Source organism: Pyrgilauda ruficollis, unplaced genomic scaffold (genome assembly GCF_017590135.1).
Source record: "Pyrgilauda ruficollis isolate IOZ18807 unplaced genomic scaffold, ASM1759013v1 scaffold45, whole genome shotgun sequence".
Classification (NCBI taxonomy): domain Eukaryota; kingdom Metazoa; phylum Chordata; class Aves; order Passeriformes; family Passeridae; genus Pyrgilauda; species Pyrgilauda ruficollis.
Genome location: NW_024526044.1, coordinates 5,315,869 through 5,336,836, shown reverse-complemented (window position 1 = coordinate 5,336,836; position 20,968 = coordinate 5,315,869). Strand labels below are relative to the sequence as shown.

The window sequence follows — 20,968 nt, the reverse complement described above, 5'->3', positions numbered from 1 at the left end:
ATTCAAATACAAAATAATGAAGACAACTATTGATGGTTTTACACACAGCACAATTAATTATATAACAAATACAAGTAAGTTAATCAGCATTAGGACCAGTGGTCTTACCATGATCTTTAAGACCACCCAGCTCCTGTGCTGCTCAGACACCTGCCAGCACTGGAGCCAGTTTGTGTTGAACAGTCAGTGCCACCACCTTGCAGGGATAACTTCCCATTTCATGCTCTCTGCTTTGTTGAAATCCCTCTCAGTGGCTGAGTTTTCAGATCTAGTTTTGGATTAAAAGGTGCAATTTGTTTTTCTCTCTCTGTTTCCAATATATTTCCCCCTGAACAGTTACAACCAGTCCATTAGAAAGTTTTTAATTGCCACAATGCCTGGAGAGAGAGGGTAAAATGTGGCAGGACAGAGGAGGAGATGATGCTCAGTGCTGCTGTGCTTGGCACTAGTTACTCTCTTTGCCCATGTCTCCTGCAGCATGGCACAGGGGAGGCAGTAAACATGTTTTAAACCAAGGAAGAGTTTGATAAGCAGTGCTGTCCCCTGCACACCCCCTGCTCCTGCTGATCCTGGTATCAGCATTTGCCTCAGCTCTGGAATGCCAGCCCCTGAAATCTGTTGCTGAAGTCATCCCTGCACTGAACTCAGCAGGCAAGCTGTTACTGAATTCATTTCTGCCAAGATTTCAGTCCAGGCTTGTACTTGGGATCCTGATAGACCCTCAAATAAATATTATTGATTAGTCATCATTATTTTTTACTGTTGATATGCAGAAGGTTGTGGAGCCTTGGATTTCTACAGAGTCCACTGGAAATTCTATTTGATTATAGTGTTTATATTGCCAGCAAGGTTCATCTTCATTGCAGGCTGAGGTTAAAGTCTCAGATTTTGTCAAAAACCCAAAGCAAAAGTGAAGCTGAACCCCTGAAGCTCAGAGCAGACAAATCCTCACCAAATAGAGCACCTAGGGATGTGGGGCTGACTCAGGACTCACATCCCAGAACACAAATAAGCCAGTCCTTGGGGTCTGAGTGGCTGTCCCAGCTTCAGCTCCCTCCTGGGTCAGAGGGACTGAGCTGCTGGGCCTTGTGCCTGACCCCCTAAATCTGCTCAGGGACAGGGAAGGCACAGTGCCACACGTGAGTTACCTTCTCCCCCTGCATTCAACATGCTCCAGCCCTGCTCTGAACTGATGGAGCCAGGAAGCAATTAGAGCTCCTGCTCCTGTCAGATGATTGAGTGCTTGCAGACACAGATTCCTGAGAAAGTATAATAGAGAAAGTGCATTAGCAGAGTATTTGTGCCTTCCTAGGAAATGAATATGGATGTAATTAAGAAAAGCTGATTTATGTGGAACTGTAAAGCCAAGGACATAAAATGAAAAATTCTCAGTAAATGTCAAGTCAGTGTTTTGTGGTGGCCAAAACAAGGCAAGGAGAGTATTGCAAAGGTATTAAGGAGCTGAGAATTAAAATGCCACTATATAAATCCCTAGTACATGAATATTTAAGACATTATATAGAATTCCAAGCACCTGATCCTCAAAGATTCTAGAAGTGCTGTTCCACTAAAGTCTGTTACTAACATTTGGAGAACAGCAAGATCACAAGACATTCTTTTGCTAGGAAAAGCCAAATGTGTGTGTGATTCCATGGTGTGTGGTGAAATGTGTGTGTTTGTAGATCCCACTAAGGCAGGAAAGCCTGAGTGGATGAGGTCTTCTGTTCCCCTAAACCTGCTGGGGTCCCACTTCACAGACTCCAAATAGGTTTAGTTTCTAAAGAGAAGGAAAGGGACTCATCTGCTTCTGGACAAACACACAGAACACAAAATTATTCCACACAGATGGTTCCCCTTCCTATCCAAAGAATATTCCTTCTTCCCAGTCTAGGCACAAAACACTGAACTCTTAAACTGCTCTTAAACAGTTTCACAGTTCTCCTAAACTGCCCCAGCCATGAGCAGTTCTTTGGAGCTGCTTCATGACAATGTGTACATGTGCTGAGGGAAAGAAAGGACACTAATTAGTATATGTTTAAATTAATATCTACAAACCACAGGACAAAGACAGGACACATTCCGGGTTTTTTTGTCCTTGCTCGTCTTTATTTCAAAATTATCCATAGCTTCTGCTGATAATGATTCATTTCCAAATGCAAAAGATCATTTAGCTTTGTGTTCTTTATTAAGACAATTATTCTTACAAAAATAGAAAAGCATTAGCCTTTATTAATTTTTCGTTTAACATCCAGTCCATTTGTGTCGGAAGGAGCATTCTGGGCTGCAGAATGTTTGATTTATTGGTGATGGTGTTTAATTGTTAGGTCACAGCAGGTCTTCTGGCCACCACACAAATTATCAAGCTTTTGCCATTGTATGTTTAAATCTACACAGACATCAGAAAATGTTTGTCTAGCAAAATTATTTTAGGATGAACTCTCAGGTTGTAGCAAACAAGGTCAAGAGCCCCTTTAGGAAGGAGACAATTTCGTTGCCTCCCAGTTTGGATTCTCCATAGACACGGTCCACAAACGAGATGGGAACCTGTTGAAACAAGCAAAAATTGGTTTTGAGGCTCAAAACTGAAACCATCAGAAATTCTGGAAACAAAAGAAGGGCCCTTGAGCTGGAGCTTGTTCAGGCATGGGGAGCAGGCAAGCACCAGGCTGGCTCCTCCGTGGCAGTCTCACCAGGGCCTTTAGTGGTGCCCCACAGCTGGGGAGTGTGGAATTGTTTATCACCTTTCAAGCTGATCCAAAGCCATTACTCATGGCTGGATGATCCACCCAGGCAGAGCATGCTAAAAGCTCACAAAGCCTGCAGCATTTCCTTGTCAGCCAAACTCAGAGCCTTTGAGTCAGTGCCTCAGGAAGCACAAATCTGCCCCCAGCACAGAACAGCTCAACCTCACCCTGGCTGGGAGAGGACTTCAGAACATGACAGTGCCTATTGTACAAGACCTGTTTTTATCAGTCTTTGGCCATTTTGTGGATTGTTTGCAGCATTTACGGGCATTTAATGCATTAATTTTGGTCTCCTTCACAAAGTGACACTGTCCAGATGAACTCACTGCTCATGAGATGTTGGGAACATTCTGCTTTCACTCCTCTGAGCACACACAAGGGACACGTGACAGGACATTGTGCCAACCCTGTGTTAGAATATCCAACCATTTCCATAATGTTTGTCTGCAAAATTGAAATACTTCAGGAACTAAAATAAAGAATTGCAATTGCAATAGGCACTAAAAAATTGGCTTGGTGTTTTGCTGGCAGTGTCAATGAGAAATCATCTGGCAAGAGGAACACATGAATCCCCAGCCCCCTGCTCGTGTGCCAGAGGGTCTCTCACGATTCCAGCAGGTCAGGCCAAGACAGAAGAGAGCCAAGGACAAGAAGATGGGAAGAAGATGCCCAGAAAGGCAGGCAGAGAGACTCAGCAATGACTCTGCTGTCTTAGCAGGGTCACCTTGATGATCCCAGTGACAATCCTGGCAACCCCACACAGCTGATCTGCAGGAAACGGGCAGAAGTCACTGAGCATGTGGCAGGACAGGGCAGGATGGCACAAGTGGCACTTCCTGACCAGGATGAAGAATAGTTAATATCTCATCTAATGAGGGGACTCCTGTGTTACCCTTCAGCACAGGAATTGAGCACTGAGCTGTTTCTGGGCTTCTACCTTCCTTGCACAAGAGGTTCCCTCACGGGTCTCACAGGCTCTTTCCATGTGCTGGAGGACACTGCACACCTGGTGAAGTACAGCAGAACAGGAGAGGTGTGCAGGCAACCCTTCAGGTACAGCTTGTCTGAGTTCTCATCAGCCATTTATTCCTTTAAAAATTGCACAGCTCAATCTCAATTCTCAACTTTGCCGAAGAAATCTTTTTCCCTGGGATGCTGTTCCACAAACAAAAAAGGTGGGAGAAAAGAGCTGCTTTGCTGGGAGGAAATGCTCTACCCTGTGTTGATGGAGAAATGCCACACATGAAGTTTAGAGAGAGAAGTACAAGTACCACAATTCTCTGACAATTCATAGCCCTGGAAACAAGGATGAAGAACTGGCTCTGAGGTTCTCCTGCAGAGAGATTCCCAGTGAAGCATCTTTAAAGATGCAGCAAGAGCAATTCAGTGAAATAAAAAAGGCAGCAGGCTGCTGGAGATAGAGAATCTAACAATTGCATGGAGTTTTTTCATTGACTGTAGGCAGCACATTCAAGGAGTTTAGAAGCAGAAAGTGTGAGAGCTGAAAAGTTGGAAAATAACAAGGCAATAGTTGACAGAGAACAAATCTGAAATAGAATCAGGCTGCTGGAAAAATGAAATAATTTGTAAAGACTTGAGTAGAGATATCTGTACAATAGGAAGCAGGGAAGAAAAGGCTCAGAGCAGCTTTGTGGTGTATTTTGACTTCTTTCTCTCCTTTGAAGAACCTTGTAAAATTGTGTGCTGCTGAAGGAATGGCAGCAGGAAGAGGGGAATAAATAACTGCACTTCAGGTCTGGCATTCACCTGACAAAGCTGAAAAAACAGAACTCTACACATGTAATTTCTTGGTATTCATTTAAAATCTTGGCTGCTTTTTGGAATTACCCAGAAGTGAGCAATCTGTGTCCCCTGGGAGGGAAGCACATGCACCCATCCCAGCTTGGCCCGTACCTCCCCAACGGTGAATCCCAGCTGCCGAGCCCGCACAATCATCTCCATCTGGAAAACGTATCCTTTGGAAACACACTTCTCCATCAGCTGCTGTAAGACTTCTTTCCTGTACAACCTGTAAGCAATTCCAAAGGAAATAAAGCCTGAAGCCCAGTTTCTGGAATTGAGAAATCCAGACAGAGTGTAGGAATCTGAACTGCAATCACTCAGCTCATTACTATTTATAAACTCCCTAACGAGGTCGTGGGAGCAGCAGTTCTTGCAATCTAATCCACTGTTTCTTCCACCCTTTCCAAACAGATTTCACAGTCCACAGTAAAGAACATCTGTTTTTACTCCAGTTCCTTGTCCAGCAGTTTCTTAATTTCCAATAAACTTTAGGAATTGCAAACCAGGCCTTACCTGAAACTCCCTGTTAGATCTGATGCCCCTGGTCTCAGCAAGACCTGAGTCAGAAAATTGGCTCCACGACTGTGAAAGAAAACATCCATGTCAGAGTTGTTTAGCACAAAAAGATGGGCACTTACTCCAGCCATGAAAAACCAGGAACAATCCAACTCCAGCTCCAGATCAGACCGCAACAGAGCTTGTGCTCCAGATTCTTTGCAGGATAAATAAATCAACAAGAACATCTGCCTGTTCTCTGGGAGGGACAGGAGCATTCCAGCTGGGCAGGCTGAGGGTGTCCCTCACACCTGCCAGTCTCAGCTTGTTCCCTGGATGTCTGTCCCAGCCTGAGGCCACTGTTCCAGCCCATTTTCCCAGCCCACCCACCCATCATTCCAGCCCTTCTTGGTGGATGTGAGCCAAAGACCTGGCCAGTGGTGGGGGGTTCTGCTGCTCAGTGGGACTCTGCAGTGTCACAGTACAGCAGTTCTGCTACAGGGATGGAACACTTGGAATTATTATGTACAAGTAACAGATTTCTGTGTGAAGAGCTGAAAAGTACTAACCTGATCAACTTTCTTTTCAAATCCCAGCCATACACTCCTCCATTTCCTTTATATCTTGTTCCAGATACAATATCAAAATTGCCTTCTTTCTGCTTTCTGTAAACAATTGGTTTTATCAGAAAAACTGGAGGAATGTTTCAAAGTTCAAGTTTCAGAGTAAGAACAATCACTCTTTCAGTACCAAATCTGTATTTTACAAACTTCTGAACAAATAAGAAGAGAGGAAAGCAATAGTTAGGGTGGCTATGAGCATTATTCAAACATCTGATAATTGTTCTCTTGTAAAGAGCTACTTCAGGGAATCTAAAAATTATCTTTTACCCACTATGGCATAGAATTTCATAGGCTTACTCATAAATAATTTATAAAGATCAACTTCCATACTATAATCAGCACCTACCTGATAAACTCTGGAATAAATTTTGGCTGAAATGAAAGAAAGACAGATCAGAAAAAAAGGGCAGGGGTAAAATAACAGCAACCAGTGAGAAGTGAATTAGAGCAGGCTGTACCCAGAGAAATGCAGCCTTACGTGGTGGGAGAGGTCAGCATCCATGATAACGATGAAATCCCCAGTGGCATACTTCATTCCATGAATGTAAGCAGTGCCTGATGGAAACACAAATAATTCCTCTCACTCTTTTAACAGAGAAATGCACAGAGAAACTTCACTTGAGGATGGGCCACGACTTGAAATGTCATTTACAAAGCAGCCCCTGCACTCAGGAGCCTCAGCAAACAGGAGTGGGCTCCAAATCATCCCCAATCCTCCAGCCCATGCTGGGCTCTGGGGGTGCAGGGCAGGAGCCAGAGCTGGGCTGAGCTTCTGGGAAACCTTTTAGAAACACTCTGGGATTTTCATGTGCATTTTTAAAGCTTGTTTGGTTACAAACAACTTGATGAAAATGCGTTACTGCTTTTGGGCTTTACTGTGGTTTTCTCAGGACCTTTTTACACTGGATCAATCAAAGTAAACAGAAGATTCTTTTATTTGCTCTTACTAATCAGAGTTAATAAGAACTTACCCAGGCCCAACTTCTTTGCTCTGGGTCTCAGAAGCTACAGGAGATATAAAAAACACATAAATGACTTGACATACAATTTTTAAAAATACTCTAAAACTTCCTACATATTTTTTTCTTAAAACAATCTTCATAAATGCAACTTAGTCCAAAAATACTTTAAAAAACTTGGCATTTATGCAGTAACAGACTGGAAAAGTATCTGACTGCCACTAAGTAAATGACAGCATCTTGTATAAACCGAGGATTATGCAGTAATAAATTACATAGATAAAAAAATAAATAAAAAACTCCTGTTCTTGAGGAATGCAACGAGACAGATTAAAAATAAATCATAAGCTCATCTTTCATCTTTCCAATTTCCTTACTCCTGCAGTCAATTAAAATGAAATGAAATCTTATCCAAACCCCACCTTCCCCTCAGGCCTGCACCCAGTACAGCAAGACTCAGCAGTCATTGCTCAGGAGCACACAGCAGTGCACCAAGGACTGACAACGCTTTGCAAACAATCCCTGATCTTGCATATTTGGTGAGAATGCAGCATTCTGAACTATCCTGAGCTTACACTGACTAAAGTGGTGTACAACCACTTGTTTAAGGATGGAAGAAAGGGCAGAATCCAGGGAATCCATCCCGGCTCTCAAGGACTTACAGTGCTTTCCAATAAAAAAAAAAAAAAAGTAAAAAAAAAATTACTGAACACACAACTCACTATTTTATCTGATCCATATATTTTTTCCAGTTGCTGAGCAACTTCCTGTGTCCCATCCGGGCTTCCATCATCTATGATGATAATTTCAAAGTCGATCCCACTGAAACGAGAATGATTTCCCAATGAGCAGGCGGGGCTGCCCAGGGGGTTTGGGGTGCCCATCCCTGGAGGTGTCCCAGGAGGGCTGGAGGTGTCCTAGGAGGGACTGGAAGTGTCCCGGGAGGGGTTGGAGGTGTCCCAGGAGGGCTGGAGGTGTCCCAGGAAGGGCTGGAGGTGTCCCGGGAAGGGCTGGAGGTGTCCCAGGAAAGGGTGGAGGTGTCCCGGGAAAGGGTGGAGGTGTCCTGGGAAAGGGTGGAGGTGTCCCAGGAGGGGCTGGAGGTGTCCCAGGAGGGTTGGAGGTGTCCCAGGAAGGGCTGCAGGTGTCCCAGGAGGGGCTGGAGGTGTCCCAGGAAGGGCTGGAGGTGGCACTCAGCGCTCGGGGCAGGGGACAGGGAGGGGACGGAGCTGGACTGGATGTCCTGGCAGGGATTCCCAACCAAGGGACCTGTGCCTCGCTGCGGGCCAGGCACACCTGTGTGCGCACGGATGGTGATCTGCCCTCCGCACCCGTGCCGCCCCGGCTCACTCCATGGCCGGCCGCTCCCCAGCCCCACAGGCACAGCTGTCACTCCGCACTGCCAACCCCGCACCGGGAGCGCTGCTCCCGCTCCGAGCCCCGGCCCGCAGCGGCTCTGTGCCGGCAGCCCCGGGCTGTGCCCCGCTACCTGTCGCCGAAGGTGCGCGCCAGCAGCCACACGACGAGGGGCAGGTTGTCGCGCTCGTTGTAGGTGGGCAGCAGCACGGAGACGCGGCCGGGGCCCCGCGCCGCCATGGCGGCAGTGACGCGGCGCCGCGCCGGAAGCGGCGGTGCGCGGGCTGCGCGAGCGGCTGGCGGCCGAGCTGGCGCGGGGGGACACGGCCGAGCAGGAGGAGGACGGAGAGCGGGAGCGGGACGAGGGAGCCTGCGGCGTGCGGCAGCCCTCGGCGGCCGAGCCGGCGCGGGGGGACGCGGGGGATGCCGAGGATGAGGACGGAGCCCGCGGGCTGCGGGAGCGGCTGGCGGCCGAGCTGGCGCGGGGGGACTCGGGGGATGCCGACGAGGAGGATGAGGACGACGACGAGGAGGAGGGAGCCCTCGGCTTCCCCGCGGAGCTGCCGCCGCTGCCGGCGCGGTCGGCGCTGAGCGCGGCCGAGATCCTGCGCTACAGCCGGCAGCTGGTGCTGCCCGAGCTGGGCGTGCAGGGGCAGCTGCGCCTGGCGCGGAGCTCCGTGCTCGTGGTGGGCTGCGGCGGGCTGGGCTGCCCGCTGGCGCAGTACCTGGCGGCGGCCGGCGTGGGCCGCCTGGGGCTGGTGGATCACGACGTGGTGGAGACGAGCAACCTGCAGCGGCAGGTGCTGCACGGCGAGGCGCGGCGCGGCCGGCCCAAGGCGCGCTCGGCGGCCGCGGCGCTGCGGCGGCTGAACTCGGCCGTGCAGTACGTGCCGTACCGCGGGGCGCTGCGGCCGCGCTCCGCGCTGCGCCTCGTGCGCCAGTACGACATCGTGGCCGACTGCTCCGACAACGTCCCCACCCGCTACCTGGTCAGCGATGCCTGCGTGCTGGCCGGCAAGCCGCTGGTGTCCGGCAGCGCCCTGCGCCTCGAGGGGCAGCTGGTGGTGTACAACTACCGCGGCGGGCCCTGCTACCGCTGCCTGTTCCCCGAGCCGCCCCCGCCCGACACCGTCACCAACTGTGCCGACGGCGGCGTGCTCGGCGTGGTCACCGGCATCATCGGCTGCATGCAGGCGCTGGAGGTGCTGAAGATCGCCTCGGGCATGGGCTCCTCCTTCAACCGCTACATGCTGATGTTCGACGCCCTCGAGGGGAGATTCCGCAACATCAAGCTGCGGCCGAAGAAAGCGGACTGCGCCGTGTGCGGCGACAACCCCAGCGTCACCTGCCTGCAGGACTACGAGGCGTTCTGCGGCTCCTCCGCCACGGACAAGTGCCGGGCTGTGCAGCTGCTGCCCGGCGCGGACAGGATCTCCGTGCAGCAGTACAAGGAGCTGCTGGACGCGCGGGTGCCGCACGTGCTGCTGGACGTGCGGCCGCCGGTGGAGGCGGAGATCTGCCGCCTGCAGCACGCGCTGCACATCCCGCTCCGCAGGCTGCAGGAGAGCGACCCCGAGGCTCTGCGGCGCTTACGGAACAGAATTCGCCAAGAAAAGCAGAGAAATGATGGCCGAACCCCTCTCCCTGTGTATGTCGTTTGCAAGTTAGGAAATGATTCCCAGAAGGCTGTAAAAATTCTGCAGGAGTTACCGGCCGAAGAATTTGGTCCTGTGTTAGCTAAGGATATTAAAGGGGGGCTCATGGCTTGGGCCGCTAAAATTGACTCAACGTTTCCTCAGTACTAGAATTTTAAATGGTGAAAAAAACCACATATTTTCAGAGTAAGTTCTGTAGGGTTCCATCTCCTCTGTGTAATGGCTATATCACGTGGGAAAAGCAGACAAATACCATACTGCTTTTTTATGTTGTCTTTTTTTCCTAAGAAAAATTGCTTATTTTTGTAGCTAGCTGATTATTTTTATAAAAATGTAAATCTGTTCATGAAAGTGGAAAGAAATGTGTTCCTTGGTTATGATTTAATAGTAAAAACTTGGCATAACTACTGACCCGTGCACGTGGTGATTGAGAACATCCTAATTAGCAATTGTAACCTGGAAAACAACAAATCACAGGAATCATGTTATTACTCAGTCTCTGAACTGCTTAACAAATTGAAACAGTGCATGAAATGAATAAAAAATAATTACTGTTAATCTCCAGCTGGTCTGTAGCACGATTGATCTGTCACAGGGAATTGCCAGGACAGCTCTGGTGGGACCATGGTGGTCAGCACCTTTCCGTTCTGTGTGGAAGCCGTGTGTATTTATGGACTGGAACAGCACCAGGGTGTTAAGAACCTCCAGAGCCATCCATCCTCCTTTGCTGGATGGCAAAGCAGTGGATTCCCCAGCTTGAATAGAGAAACTGAGGTTAACTGTTAATAAGACATAAGTTTGACCCCTGAAAGTTGGTACAGCAGGCAGAAAACGCTTTTATCAGTGCTTAGAAGATTTCAGAGATTGAGAGATAATGAGGAGGTGAGAGAGGCAAAAATGAGGTGCTTGTCCTCCCTCCTGCAAGGACAAAGACCTGTTTCCTGAGTTTTCTCCCTGTTGCTGTGGCAGTGGCACCTCCCCAGTTGGATTTGCTGGCTGGCATGAAGAGCTCTGCACATCTGGGGAGTGTCTGTACTTAGCTGAATGAAAAGAAAGAGAAATAAAGAGCTTCTCAACAGAGCTGCTTGAGGCCTCATCACCTCAGCATAGCAATTATCTCCTTACATTAATTAAGGTATGGATTTCTTTACATCCTGAGGAGGAAAAAACACCTGTCATGACTAATCTTCACGTTGTACTGGGGGAAAAAAAAAGAATAGTGCCATTATAATTAGCAGTTGAAAAGGTGTATTTTGGTAAAATAAATTTGAGAGCAGCCACACTCCCAGCTGCATTATAACGTGCCATGGTTCTAGCAGTGGCAGTCTCGTGAAGGAACAGCAGTGGATTTGTAAACAGAGAGTCACATCTTGCACTTTAGAGAGCAATGAAAACATGAAAGGCCAGGAGTTAAATAAACTTCAGTGTTTGTGGTGTGTGCCCACGAGTCTTGGGCAGTGGAGGCACAGCTCAGTCACTGATTGTGGCTGGATTCTGGGGCTTCCTCTCCTGGGAATTAGAAACCAGGGGACTTGTTTGAAATGCCTGACCTGGGTTTAAATTCTTCTGTCTTCACTGTGGTTTCTCTTCTTCACTGTGATGTCCAGAAGAGGCTGGAATGTAAAAGGCAGCAGTGGCAGTAATCCTGCACTGCCCACGGTGGGTGCTGTGTCACACACCCCTCTGCCCTCACAAAGGCATTCCTTTCAGTCATTCCAAGCAAGGTGAGCCCAAGGATTTGGGGAGAAGGGAAAAACTCTTTGATTCTAAATCTGCGTGTGTAGAAATTGTGCGTGAAGTCTTTTCCCTTGTTCCAGGATTGTTTTGCCTGTGTTCTCCTGTCAGTGCAGTCCTTGGCAGTGCTGAGCTCTTTGAAGATAGCCTGAACAACCAAGGATCATAAAATCATAACTAAGCCCAAACCATTCTTATTATTGCTGGCTTATCTTTTGTTTTGACTTGCTTTAATTCTTCAATTCCAAGCATGTAGTGGTTTGGTTTCTCTGTTCACTGGGAGAAACTCTACTTAGAAGTTCTAAGAGAAGCACTAAAACTTTCTGATTTGTATTGCTGCCAAAGAGCTGTTGAAAGGTTGGGTGTGTTGACATTGTGAATGAAGAGAAGCTGCTTTGACCAGGGAGCACTGAGCGTGGCTGGGCTCTGTTATCAGGAGGGATGAGGTCAGGACAAGATCTTGGCCTTTGCCCTCAGTGTCACGGGGTTGCATTTTCTAATAAAAACTTCACTGTTCAAAACAAGCCTTGCCATTAGGTCCTTAAAATACCCCAAGCATAAGTTTATCCTTTTTTTTTTTTTTTAATGCAAAAGCTTTGAGCTGTCCTTTGTGAAACTACAGAAAGAATAATGTGAGGGCTGTGTGCTAGGTGGCACTGCAAGTTAATAAACCACAGCACTCCCAGGCTTGAGAGATGCAATTCAAGCTTAGCAGGAGCTGAGGTCTCTTGTACAAATCCATCATTGTGCAGGTCTTTTGAAAAAAAGACCAGGGAAATAAAAGAAAATGGAGATGAATATTAACATGGATTAGGGTAGTAAAATTTGGAGCTATGTTAATAACAGGAAAACGCACCCACAAATTGGTTTGTGGCATTAACCTTTTGTGGTTTTTGTTACTTGGTTAAATATAGCAGCCCTGCTGCTCTACCTCACTCTGCAGCTTCAACATTTTGGTGGGAAATATGTACAGGGCAGGAAAAGAATTAGAGAAAAGCAGAATAAGGCAAAAGACAGAGAAGAAATGCAGAGTTTACCAAGTTTTATTCTGCACTCCTCTGGTGCACATCACTTTCCCCCAGTCTCTGCTCAGTGTGTGTCATGTTGAAATCTTACTCCAGTGAGCAGGTTCCAAAGAACCAATTTAATTAAGATGTTCTAAACGTTGTAATAGCTCAAATTCATGGAGTGTGGGACTTGGACAAGGCGTGGGGCATTGCACCTGCTCTGGTGGCAGCACTGACAAAGCTGCACCCTCTGTGCTGCCCTGACAGCAGCAAAGCAACTGCGACACTGCCCTCACCACAGGAAAAGAAAATCACCTCTGTTTGCCCATTCTCCAGGCTTTTAGCTTGACTGTGCTCCTTTGATCCTGTCTTTACAATGTATTCCATGTGATTGATTCAGAGCCAACTGAAATGCATCTGCGTGGTGGTGCTGCTTGGCTCTCTTGTCCTTTTCATTGTGAAGTACCTGCAATTCTGATATTTCATACTCCTGCTAGGAACAAAAAATAGCTGCCCTCCAAAATGATGGCAGAAAAGCAAGCTGATACAAATTCAGTCTAGTCTTGCTGTGGTACAAGTTTTCCAGCCAGAGAAGAAAGTATTGCTAGTCTGCATTAGGGATTAAAGTATTCCTAGTCTGCATTAGGGATGATTAAAATGATGCCATCCACTGGGATGCAGAGTCAGGCTACAGCTGCAGCATGGCCAGCAGGGTGTGACAAGGCTGTGACAGCCCCAGCCTCTGTCCTGGCACCCTCAGCTGGGTGCTGGCTGTCCCTTTGGGTGTCCTGGCCCTTTGCTGGGCTCTCTGGAGGAAGGACCAGCAGAGGGATGCTCCCGGGCCCTGCTGGGACAGGGAGCTGTAGTTTGGCTCACAAGGTGTTCCTGCTGTTGCTAGGAGACCAAATCCCTGCTGGTGAGGAAAGGTTATCTCCAAATTTAAAATGGCTCCTTTGCAAGTTGACTGGGAAATGAAGTCTCTTAGGCAAATGGGCATTTACCTGCTCAGGAGCAGGGGAAGGAGTCATGGAATCACAGGATGGTTTGGGTGGGAAAGGGCCTTGAGGCTCATCCCATCCCAACCCACCTTCCACCATCCCAGACTGCTCCAAGCCCTGTCCAGCCTGGCCTTGGGCACTGCCAGGGATCCAGGGGCAGCCACAGCTGCTCTGGGCCCTGTGCCAGGCCTGCCCACCCTCACATTAATAAAAATCTTCCTTATCATTAGTCTGAATCTACCCTTTTTCATTTAAATCAATTCCCCTTGTCCTATTGCTCCAGGCCCTGCTGAAAAGTTCTCATTTTGTGAAACACACTTCTAACTTGACTATGTAAGTGTTTGAAATTATCAAAAACCATTAAAGCGTTTAAACTTTCCCTTTTGTGTATGTATTTATATGGACACATATGTATGTGCAGAGCCAGAGGTGTATTCCACATGGGGGACAGACATGTTTTAGGCAGAATTAATTGAAGTCATTGCCAGGACTTGCATGTTGTCATTTCAAACACGCTTCTGAAACTCTGCTCTCAGTTTCACTTTACTACTGGAGTAGTGGGAGGGAGCAGGTGTGACAGTGATTGGAACTCATTAAAACTCTATAGCTGCCTTGTCATCTTCAATTAGATGACTATATATTTTTTTTTTTTTAATCACCTGAATTAGATTCTGTCATTTCTTTTACAAATAGAACCATGACTTTACTTACCGGGCTGCTCTTGTACGAGTGATGGAGGTGTTTACATTGCCCGTGTGACCTGGAAAATCGTCATTTTAGTCAGATAACGTTGCATTAGCCCTTTGAAAAGTATCTCTTGTCAATATTGCAAGCAAATAAATGCTGCATAAATATTTCCAGGAGTTTCACCCTTCCCAGAAGTGATGGTGATGGTATCTTCATCCTGGTTTCCTGCAGATCCACCAGCCCGCTCTGGAAGCGAGAGGCCGTGCAATGGATTGAATGTTTTCCTCTGGATTTTAAAAAGAACTTCCCCAAATATGTTATCCACCCTTTCCGAGTGGGCTGCTGCAGGTGGGTGCTTTAGGACAGGGATTTGCCGGGAGCAGCCCGTAGATGGCAATGTAGGATCCTCGGACCGGGAATATTCCTGCTCCGACGAGAGCGCGTTCCGTCCCCCAAACACCGACTCACAGCCCGGATTTGGGCTGCTTCTCAGCCATTCTTGACTCTTGCAGCAGCACGGAGCCATCTCTGGGGCCAGGTGGGCATCTGGGACACTGTCCCTCTCCTGGTGATAAATATAACTATACCCAATACAGAAAATAACCGGAGCTGCATTTACAGGGAACACTTGTTCCTTTGGCTTTGCCTGTCAGGAATGTGCAAAAATGTAACAGTACCTCATACCAGCATCCCAGAATTCCAGAATCCCAGCATCCCAGAATTCCAGAATCTCAGCATCCCAGAATCCCAGAATTCCAGAATCCCAGAATCCCAGAATTCCAGAATTCCAGAATCTCAGCATTCCAGAATTCCAGAATCTCAGCATCCCAGAATTCCAGAATTCCAGAATCCCAGCATTCCAGAATCCCAGAATCTCAGCATCTCAGAGTCACTGAGGTTGGAAAAGACCTCCAAGGAACATCCACTCCACTCTGTGCCCCATCCCCACCTTGTCCCCAGCCCAGAGCTCTGAGTGCCACCTCCAGGAATTCCTGGGGCACCTCCAGGGATGGGCACTCCAAACCTCCCTGGGCAGCCCCTGCCAAGGCCTGGCCACCTTTCCATGGGGGAATTCCTTGGAATTCTCACGTGCTGTGCAGGTGCAGCACTGCAGCTGTGTGCTGGAGCTCCTGCTGTCGGTGCAGAGGAGGAGGCAGCAGGGACAAAATGCACCTGTGGCTTTCCCAGGTCACTCTCAAAGGAAAGTTTTGTCAAACCAACTTCAGGGCTTCTGGAAGCCTTCCCTCACTCTGCCACGAGATGCTTTGCAGCCTTAACTTTGCTCACGGATGTTGTCCCCAGAAATATTCCTCTCCAAAATTAAAGTCACCTGCGATTGTGCTGTTGGGTTTGCATGAGGATAATATTTATTGATTGCCCAAAATGTGCCTTTCTTTATGAGTGGAGGAACTGAGTCATCTTTTCCTTGGCTGACCTGGGAGCTGCCAGCACTGTGAAAGTTACAGATGATTTCTCTCAGCTGCTCTGTGACATGAGGAGCATCACTAATGAGAATGAGAGCAGCACTTCAATTTATCATTCAGCAATTCTGTGTCAAAACTTCATTCCTCTGTAGAATTAACTATAGATATTTATGCTGGCGCCTCCTTTGTTCCTGAGGTGGGCACCATTAAAATGATATTGTTATCTTTATCAAAAAGATAAATATTATCTTGCTGACCACTTCACTTGCACAACTGAGAGCTGTCAAATGAGCTGTAAACTTAAAAAAAAATCCCAATCTGCAGATGATGGCTGGGAATTTCTTATATTCCAGGTCAGTCCCTCCAGCAGGCTAATTACTGTGGTTTACAGCCCAGTTTTTCTGGACCCACAATGAATGTAGGAGTTAAATTATGGCCATAATTAAGGATGGCTACAAAGCTGCTGTCATTAATGAGGGGACCTGCCAAAGGAGGAGCTGAGACCTCAGCCTGACAGAGTTACACAGGTTTCTGTGCCCTGCCTGCCTCTGGTGCTGCACGAGGCTCCAGCTCCTGTCACAAGGGCTACAGGGATAATGAATGAATATTTATAAAGTGTAGCAAATATGCTCTAATTACCCTAATTGGCCTGCTGTGGTTCCAGTTATGGCAGAACTTAATTTCTGTTCAAGTGACATTTGCTTCTGGATTAGTTCCTGCAGGCAAAGAAAAAGTGAAAGCCCTGCTGAAGAGGGCAGGAGATCCCCTGATATCCTGATCCTGCAGTTTCCTCACCATGCTCCTGGCAGGCTCATGGCTAATAACATTCCACATCTCGTTAGGGATTTCTAGGGAGTATTTCAGAGATGCGAGACACTGGGAAATGACAAAGAAAAACAATGAGCAAAAAAGGAGGGAGGACTTGTTTTAATGTTAAAAATTAATAGGCCAAACTCTGAACACTTTCAGGGTGGCAGCACACAAATTTCTCCTTTATTGGAGACTTTATATTTCTCCTTTATATGAGACTTTATTGGTGGTGTAGAAATGTATCTTTATTAGTGGTGTATGGTTTTGCAGAGTGACTGCCAGCCAGACAAAGAGTCCTGTCCTGAGGATCACACAAGCTGCTTCCATTCAGGGAACACATCTTCCATCTAACCTGGCCTTCACCTTGCTTTGGCTCTGAGCATCCCTGTGGCAGGCAGGCTGAGGTCATGAGGGATGCTGGAACAGGGTGGGTAAATCCCACAGAGGATGTGAGTGGGTGAATCCAGCGGTTTGCAATTTCTGCTGTAGCAATAGAACTTTTGAGGTGCATTTTTGTTGACAGGGTGACATTCATCTGCTGCCAGCTGAATTGCTCTAGTTCCATGCCTTCAGATCTTTTGGGATTCTGTAGGCTGCACTCTGTGTGTCTGGGACACTCCAGATCCCCCAGCTCATGAGACTTGGGATCTTTTCCTCCCTGCATTTTGGTACCACTGTCACCTTTTGGATAAATAGATACTAAATCCACTGTCAAATCTTGCATGAGGTAGCCAACAGAATTATTGTCACAGCAAAAATGGGCCATGCAGTATTGTACCAACTCCTGGTAGTAAATGGTGAGTAATGACTGTGAAAATGGTGACATCTGTGACAGCCCAGCCAGAGGACTGGTGTGAGCAGGGATTGATGTCGTGGTCTTCAAAGTCACATTTGACACTTCTTTTATTGTTTCATTTCTAATTATTCTAATTTAAACACTAATCATTAAACAGTCAACTCACTCTATGTAGGTTTAGAATTATCTACTCCAGTTTTGAGCCCGTTGCAAACCCCAAAGCGGGGTGTGAAATTTTGCAGCAAACAGTGTTGCTGTTGCATCAGGCTGAGCCCCCAGTGAAGCTCTGCCTGAGTCAGGGATGTGTGGAGCACACCAGGGCTCCTTCCCAGACGTGGGAATCCGTGACTCAGCCCTGCGTGAGCTTTTTGTTTAATTAGGCATTGCTAAAGCCTCTGACTGCGGAGATCTGGGGTGCTGAGTTACACTGGGAACATGGTAAAGGGTCAAATGGAGACGAGCTCTAAATATTCCCTACAGAGAATTTTTGAGGGCCTTGACCTGTGGTGCATGTGAGCACAAAATGAATGGTTTCAGTCACCTTCTCTGGAGTGACTCTCCACGTGGCTCTGCCTTCTTTCCTGTGCTGCACCCACCAAGGGGCTTCTCTTGGTTTTGAGGCAGGAGGAGGCTGGAAAGGGAAAGATTTTAGAGAAAGTAATTTAATGTACCACCTTACCTGGAAATTCTGCTTTCTACAGGGACTTTTCTTTCTCAGTTTTTATGGCTCCTTCTTGTTCTCTTCTGAATCTGACAGATTCTTTGTTAAAATGTTTTAAAGTTCTGTCCCAAAGAGCTGTGATTGTGATTCTTGGAACAACATGCAAGGAAGAGGTGTCCCTACACAATCTTGTACCTGGATTTTCCTGCAGGGGATAATTTCCTTTGCTGCTTTCTGGCCCTGCTCAGAGCTGTGCCCCAGGCACACTCCCTGTGCCACCCTCACCCCTCTGCTCCTGCAGGAGCACAGGGACAGGCAGGGAGAGCCCATCCCTTTGTTAATCCGAGGAGCAGAGCTCCTGCTGTGGGATTGCAGCTGGCCAGGGCCCCCGGAGCAGGAACCAGAGCGATGCCAGCCCCTGCCAGGCGCTGCCCTTCGGCTCCATCAGCGCTCCCAGTGCTCGGGCTGGAGCTGTGCTGCTCACTGCCCACGCTGGGAAAGGCCAGGCAGGAGTGACAGCTGTGCCACAGGAAACAGCCAAGCCACCATTGCCATGGATTTGACTAAAAACCCAGATAACAGAGAGGCACGAGCACGGAGAGCCCCAGGAAAGCTGGAGCACTGAGGCTGTGCTCGGAGGACTCTGAGCTGCATTTATTCAGCACAGCAAGAGCTCTCCCTGTGGAGCACACCGGGGAGGTTACAGCCATCCACCACACACCCTGAGCTGCTCACACACCCCGAGCTGCTCACACAGCTCACCTGGTGCCCAGCACAGCCCGACACAGGGTGGGCACATCCCCGACAGCTTCTCCGTCCCTCCTTGGCACAACCCGCAACAGGCAAGATGCTTTCACAGCTCTGCTCAACCAACACCCAACTCCAGGGTGATGTTTTTTATTTTATTTTTATTGGACAAGGGCTTTAGAATCAAGCTCTAGTTGTGGGATAAAAAAAATTAAGTGATACACGAAATAAATGAACATTAATGTAAAGACAGTGAGAAAATGGATGGCCCTACAGCATTTATTAGCTAGCAGAACATGGAAATGAGCTTAGGTTTTATTTGGTAAGTTTTGATTTCTCCTTATATTCACGTACAGCTCCTTATTTATGGCTCAGCCTGTCAAACACATTCTTAGATAAGCAACTGTTGCTCACAGGACTAATCTAATTACCAGTTCTTTTTATAACGAACGCTGACACAAAGGTAGAAGATGCATAGCACTTGTGCTGGAGCCAATGCTCCAGATGATCAAACAGTTTTGAAATTTAAAAAAAAAAAATGGGGAGAAGAATTTTTTGTCACGATGTTCCTGTTTTTTGTCCAACTCTAATTAAAGATGAAGAACAAGAGTGAAAAGCGGGTTCATTTGCAGCTTTGGCACAGAGTTAATTGCCAAGAGTTTAGACTGGATATTTTAGCACTCTGCAGTAATGTTCCATAGGCACATTTCCCTACCACAGGCTGGAGAATGCTAGAGCCCTAATTATTTGTAAAGTGCATTTTTAAAAGTTTTGGAATTTTCCTTCAGGAACAAGCATATCAGAACAGCTTCAAATGGTATTTTAAAGAAATTTGAACAGAAAATCAGTGTGCTGTAGGTTAGGCCAAACAGCACAGACTGAGAAACTGAATTTACTTTTTTTGGAAGGACAATGTTGTGTCCTTGGCCTTCATTTAAACCATAAACCATTATGCATTCTGACATTTCTTGCAACCTGCTCTAGAAATGCCAATAAGAAATGGTATTTCTGAAAATTAAGACAAAGAAGCATTGGTCAGTGTGATGGGGACTTCTACATTTCCATTAGATCTTAGTAAGTCATTTTACTGGAAAAGAGTGGAAAATAGGTGAAACACTTTAAATCAGCTTTTCTTTACCTGTAAGCACACCTGAAATCAAACAAGTTTCTTGTAACAAATCCAAACAAGTTGTATTTAACTATTTTTGAAGTTCTGGAGTTTTTCTCCTGAGCTGTTCTGCAAGTCGGGGTCATTCCCTCTGAAATAAAGGGGGTCTGCCATGAGCCTGCACAGAAACCTGTGCCAAACCCCAGTGTCCCTGTGCTCGGGACAGAGCCTGGACCAAGATGAACGATACCTGGCTCTGCTTTAGGGTGTTCATTGCTTTTTCCTGTCCTATTTAAAACCTTCCCCGTTACCAGCAGGTGTGTAACGATGGCAGAGCTGAAGTGAATCCTGTGCCCAGTCCCTCCTGGTGGAGGACAGGGAAGCACAAAGCTCTCCATGTGCCCCTCCATGACTCAAATCCGATTTTCTTCTTCCCTCACGGGCACAGAGCTCCTGCTCCTGCCCCAGAAGGGAGAGCTCGTGGGAAGGGGTGGCCCCAGTTTGCCCAGCAGTGCTGGGGTCCCTGAACTGCCCTCTCCCAGTTCCCTTTCAGAGCTGAGGGAGAGTGAAGCTGGGAGCAGATGGTGGGGAGGCTGGCATCTCCTCATGCATATTTCACTGGGTTTGCAGCTAGTCACCTCTAGATAACAGCATTAAGTGCTGCAAAACTCCAAGGCTTTGTTCCTTGGAATGTTGCATTCGATGGCATCGGATCAATGCTGTAACAGCAATTAAATTTGGAAGCTGGTGAGCTCTGAGTATTTACATCTTTAGCAAGGTTAGGCTATGAACAGCTCGATTCTTCTGTTCTGCTGTGGTTAGGGCTGACTCGCAGAGGAAGAGCTGGTTCTGTGCTCAGTGACGAATCTTACTTGACGTTTTTTAAAAGCACAATGGGACAAACATCTGTGGTTATTTCCATTACGCTCTAAGGCGTGTTACTGGGAGACAATTTAGCCATTAATTCTGATGTATTTACATTATTTATATACAAGAGGAACGAGAAAAATGGTAGCCTGTTTAATGATTATGTACATTGTGATTCGGTTGGAAAAATGTGTATTACAAATGGCAAAACAGCCTGTCAAGTGCATAATTATATGTTGCTCTTATTTTTTGTTGTTGCCAGAGAAGTTTTAATTCCTTAAATCCCACAGCATGATCTCAGTGAAAGTTCTGCCCTATACATTATATGGGGGGGAGGAAGGAACAGCATAATAACAGACTTCTTAAACCACATCAGGTCCTGGTTAGAGCCCCTTCTCTTTGTTTTAATATGAGGATTACCTTTGCAAGGTGCTTCCAGAGCGAATTAAGAGACGGAATCCGGTACAATGACAGCAAGAGAAACAGTAAGGTAAATT

At 47.3% G+C, this 20,968-nt stretch overlaps 2 protein-coding genes across 2 annotated transcripts; one reads left to right on the top strand and one right to left on the bottom strand.

Moving 5' to 3' along the window:
- Positions 1–2,084: 2,084 nt before the first annotated feature.
- On the bottom strand, positions 2,085–8,240 carry DPM1 (dolichyl-phosphate mannosyltransferase subunit 1, catalytic). Its single transcript, XM_041478466.1, has 9 exons — positions 8,111–8,240; positions 7,347–7,446; positions 6,637–6,670; positions 6,144–6,220; positions 6,012–6,037; positions 5,612–5,707; positions 5,061–5,129; positions 4,659–4,773; positions 2,085–2,544 (listed from the first exon to the last, which is right to left on the bottom strand). The coding sequence occupies exons 1-9, from the start codon at positions 8,215–8,217 to the stop codon at positions 2,440–2,442; spliced, it is 729 nt and encodes a 242-aa protein (XP_041334400.1). The 5' UTR covers positions 8,218–8,240; the 3' UTR covers positions 2,085–2,439.
- MOCS3 (molybdenum cofactor synthesis 3) lies at positions 8,232–10,196 on the top strand (the record flags this gene model as incomplete). Its single annotated transcript, XM_041478408.1, has 1 exon — positions 8,232–10,196. A coding segment is annotated over one exon (1,551 nt), but the record flags the coding sequence as incomplete, so codon positions are not given.
- Positions 10,197–20,968: the final 10,772 nt, after the last annotated feature.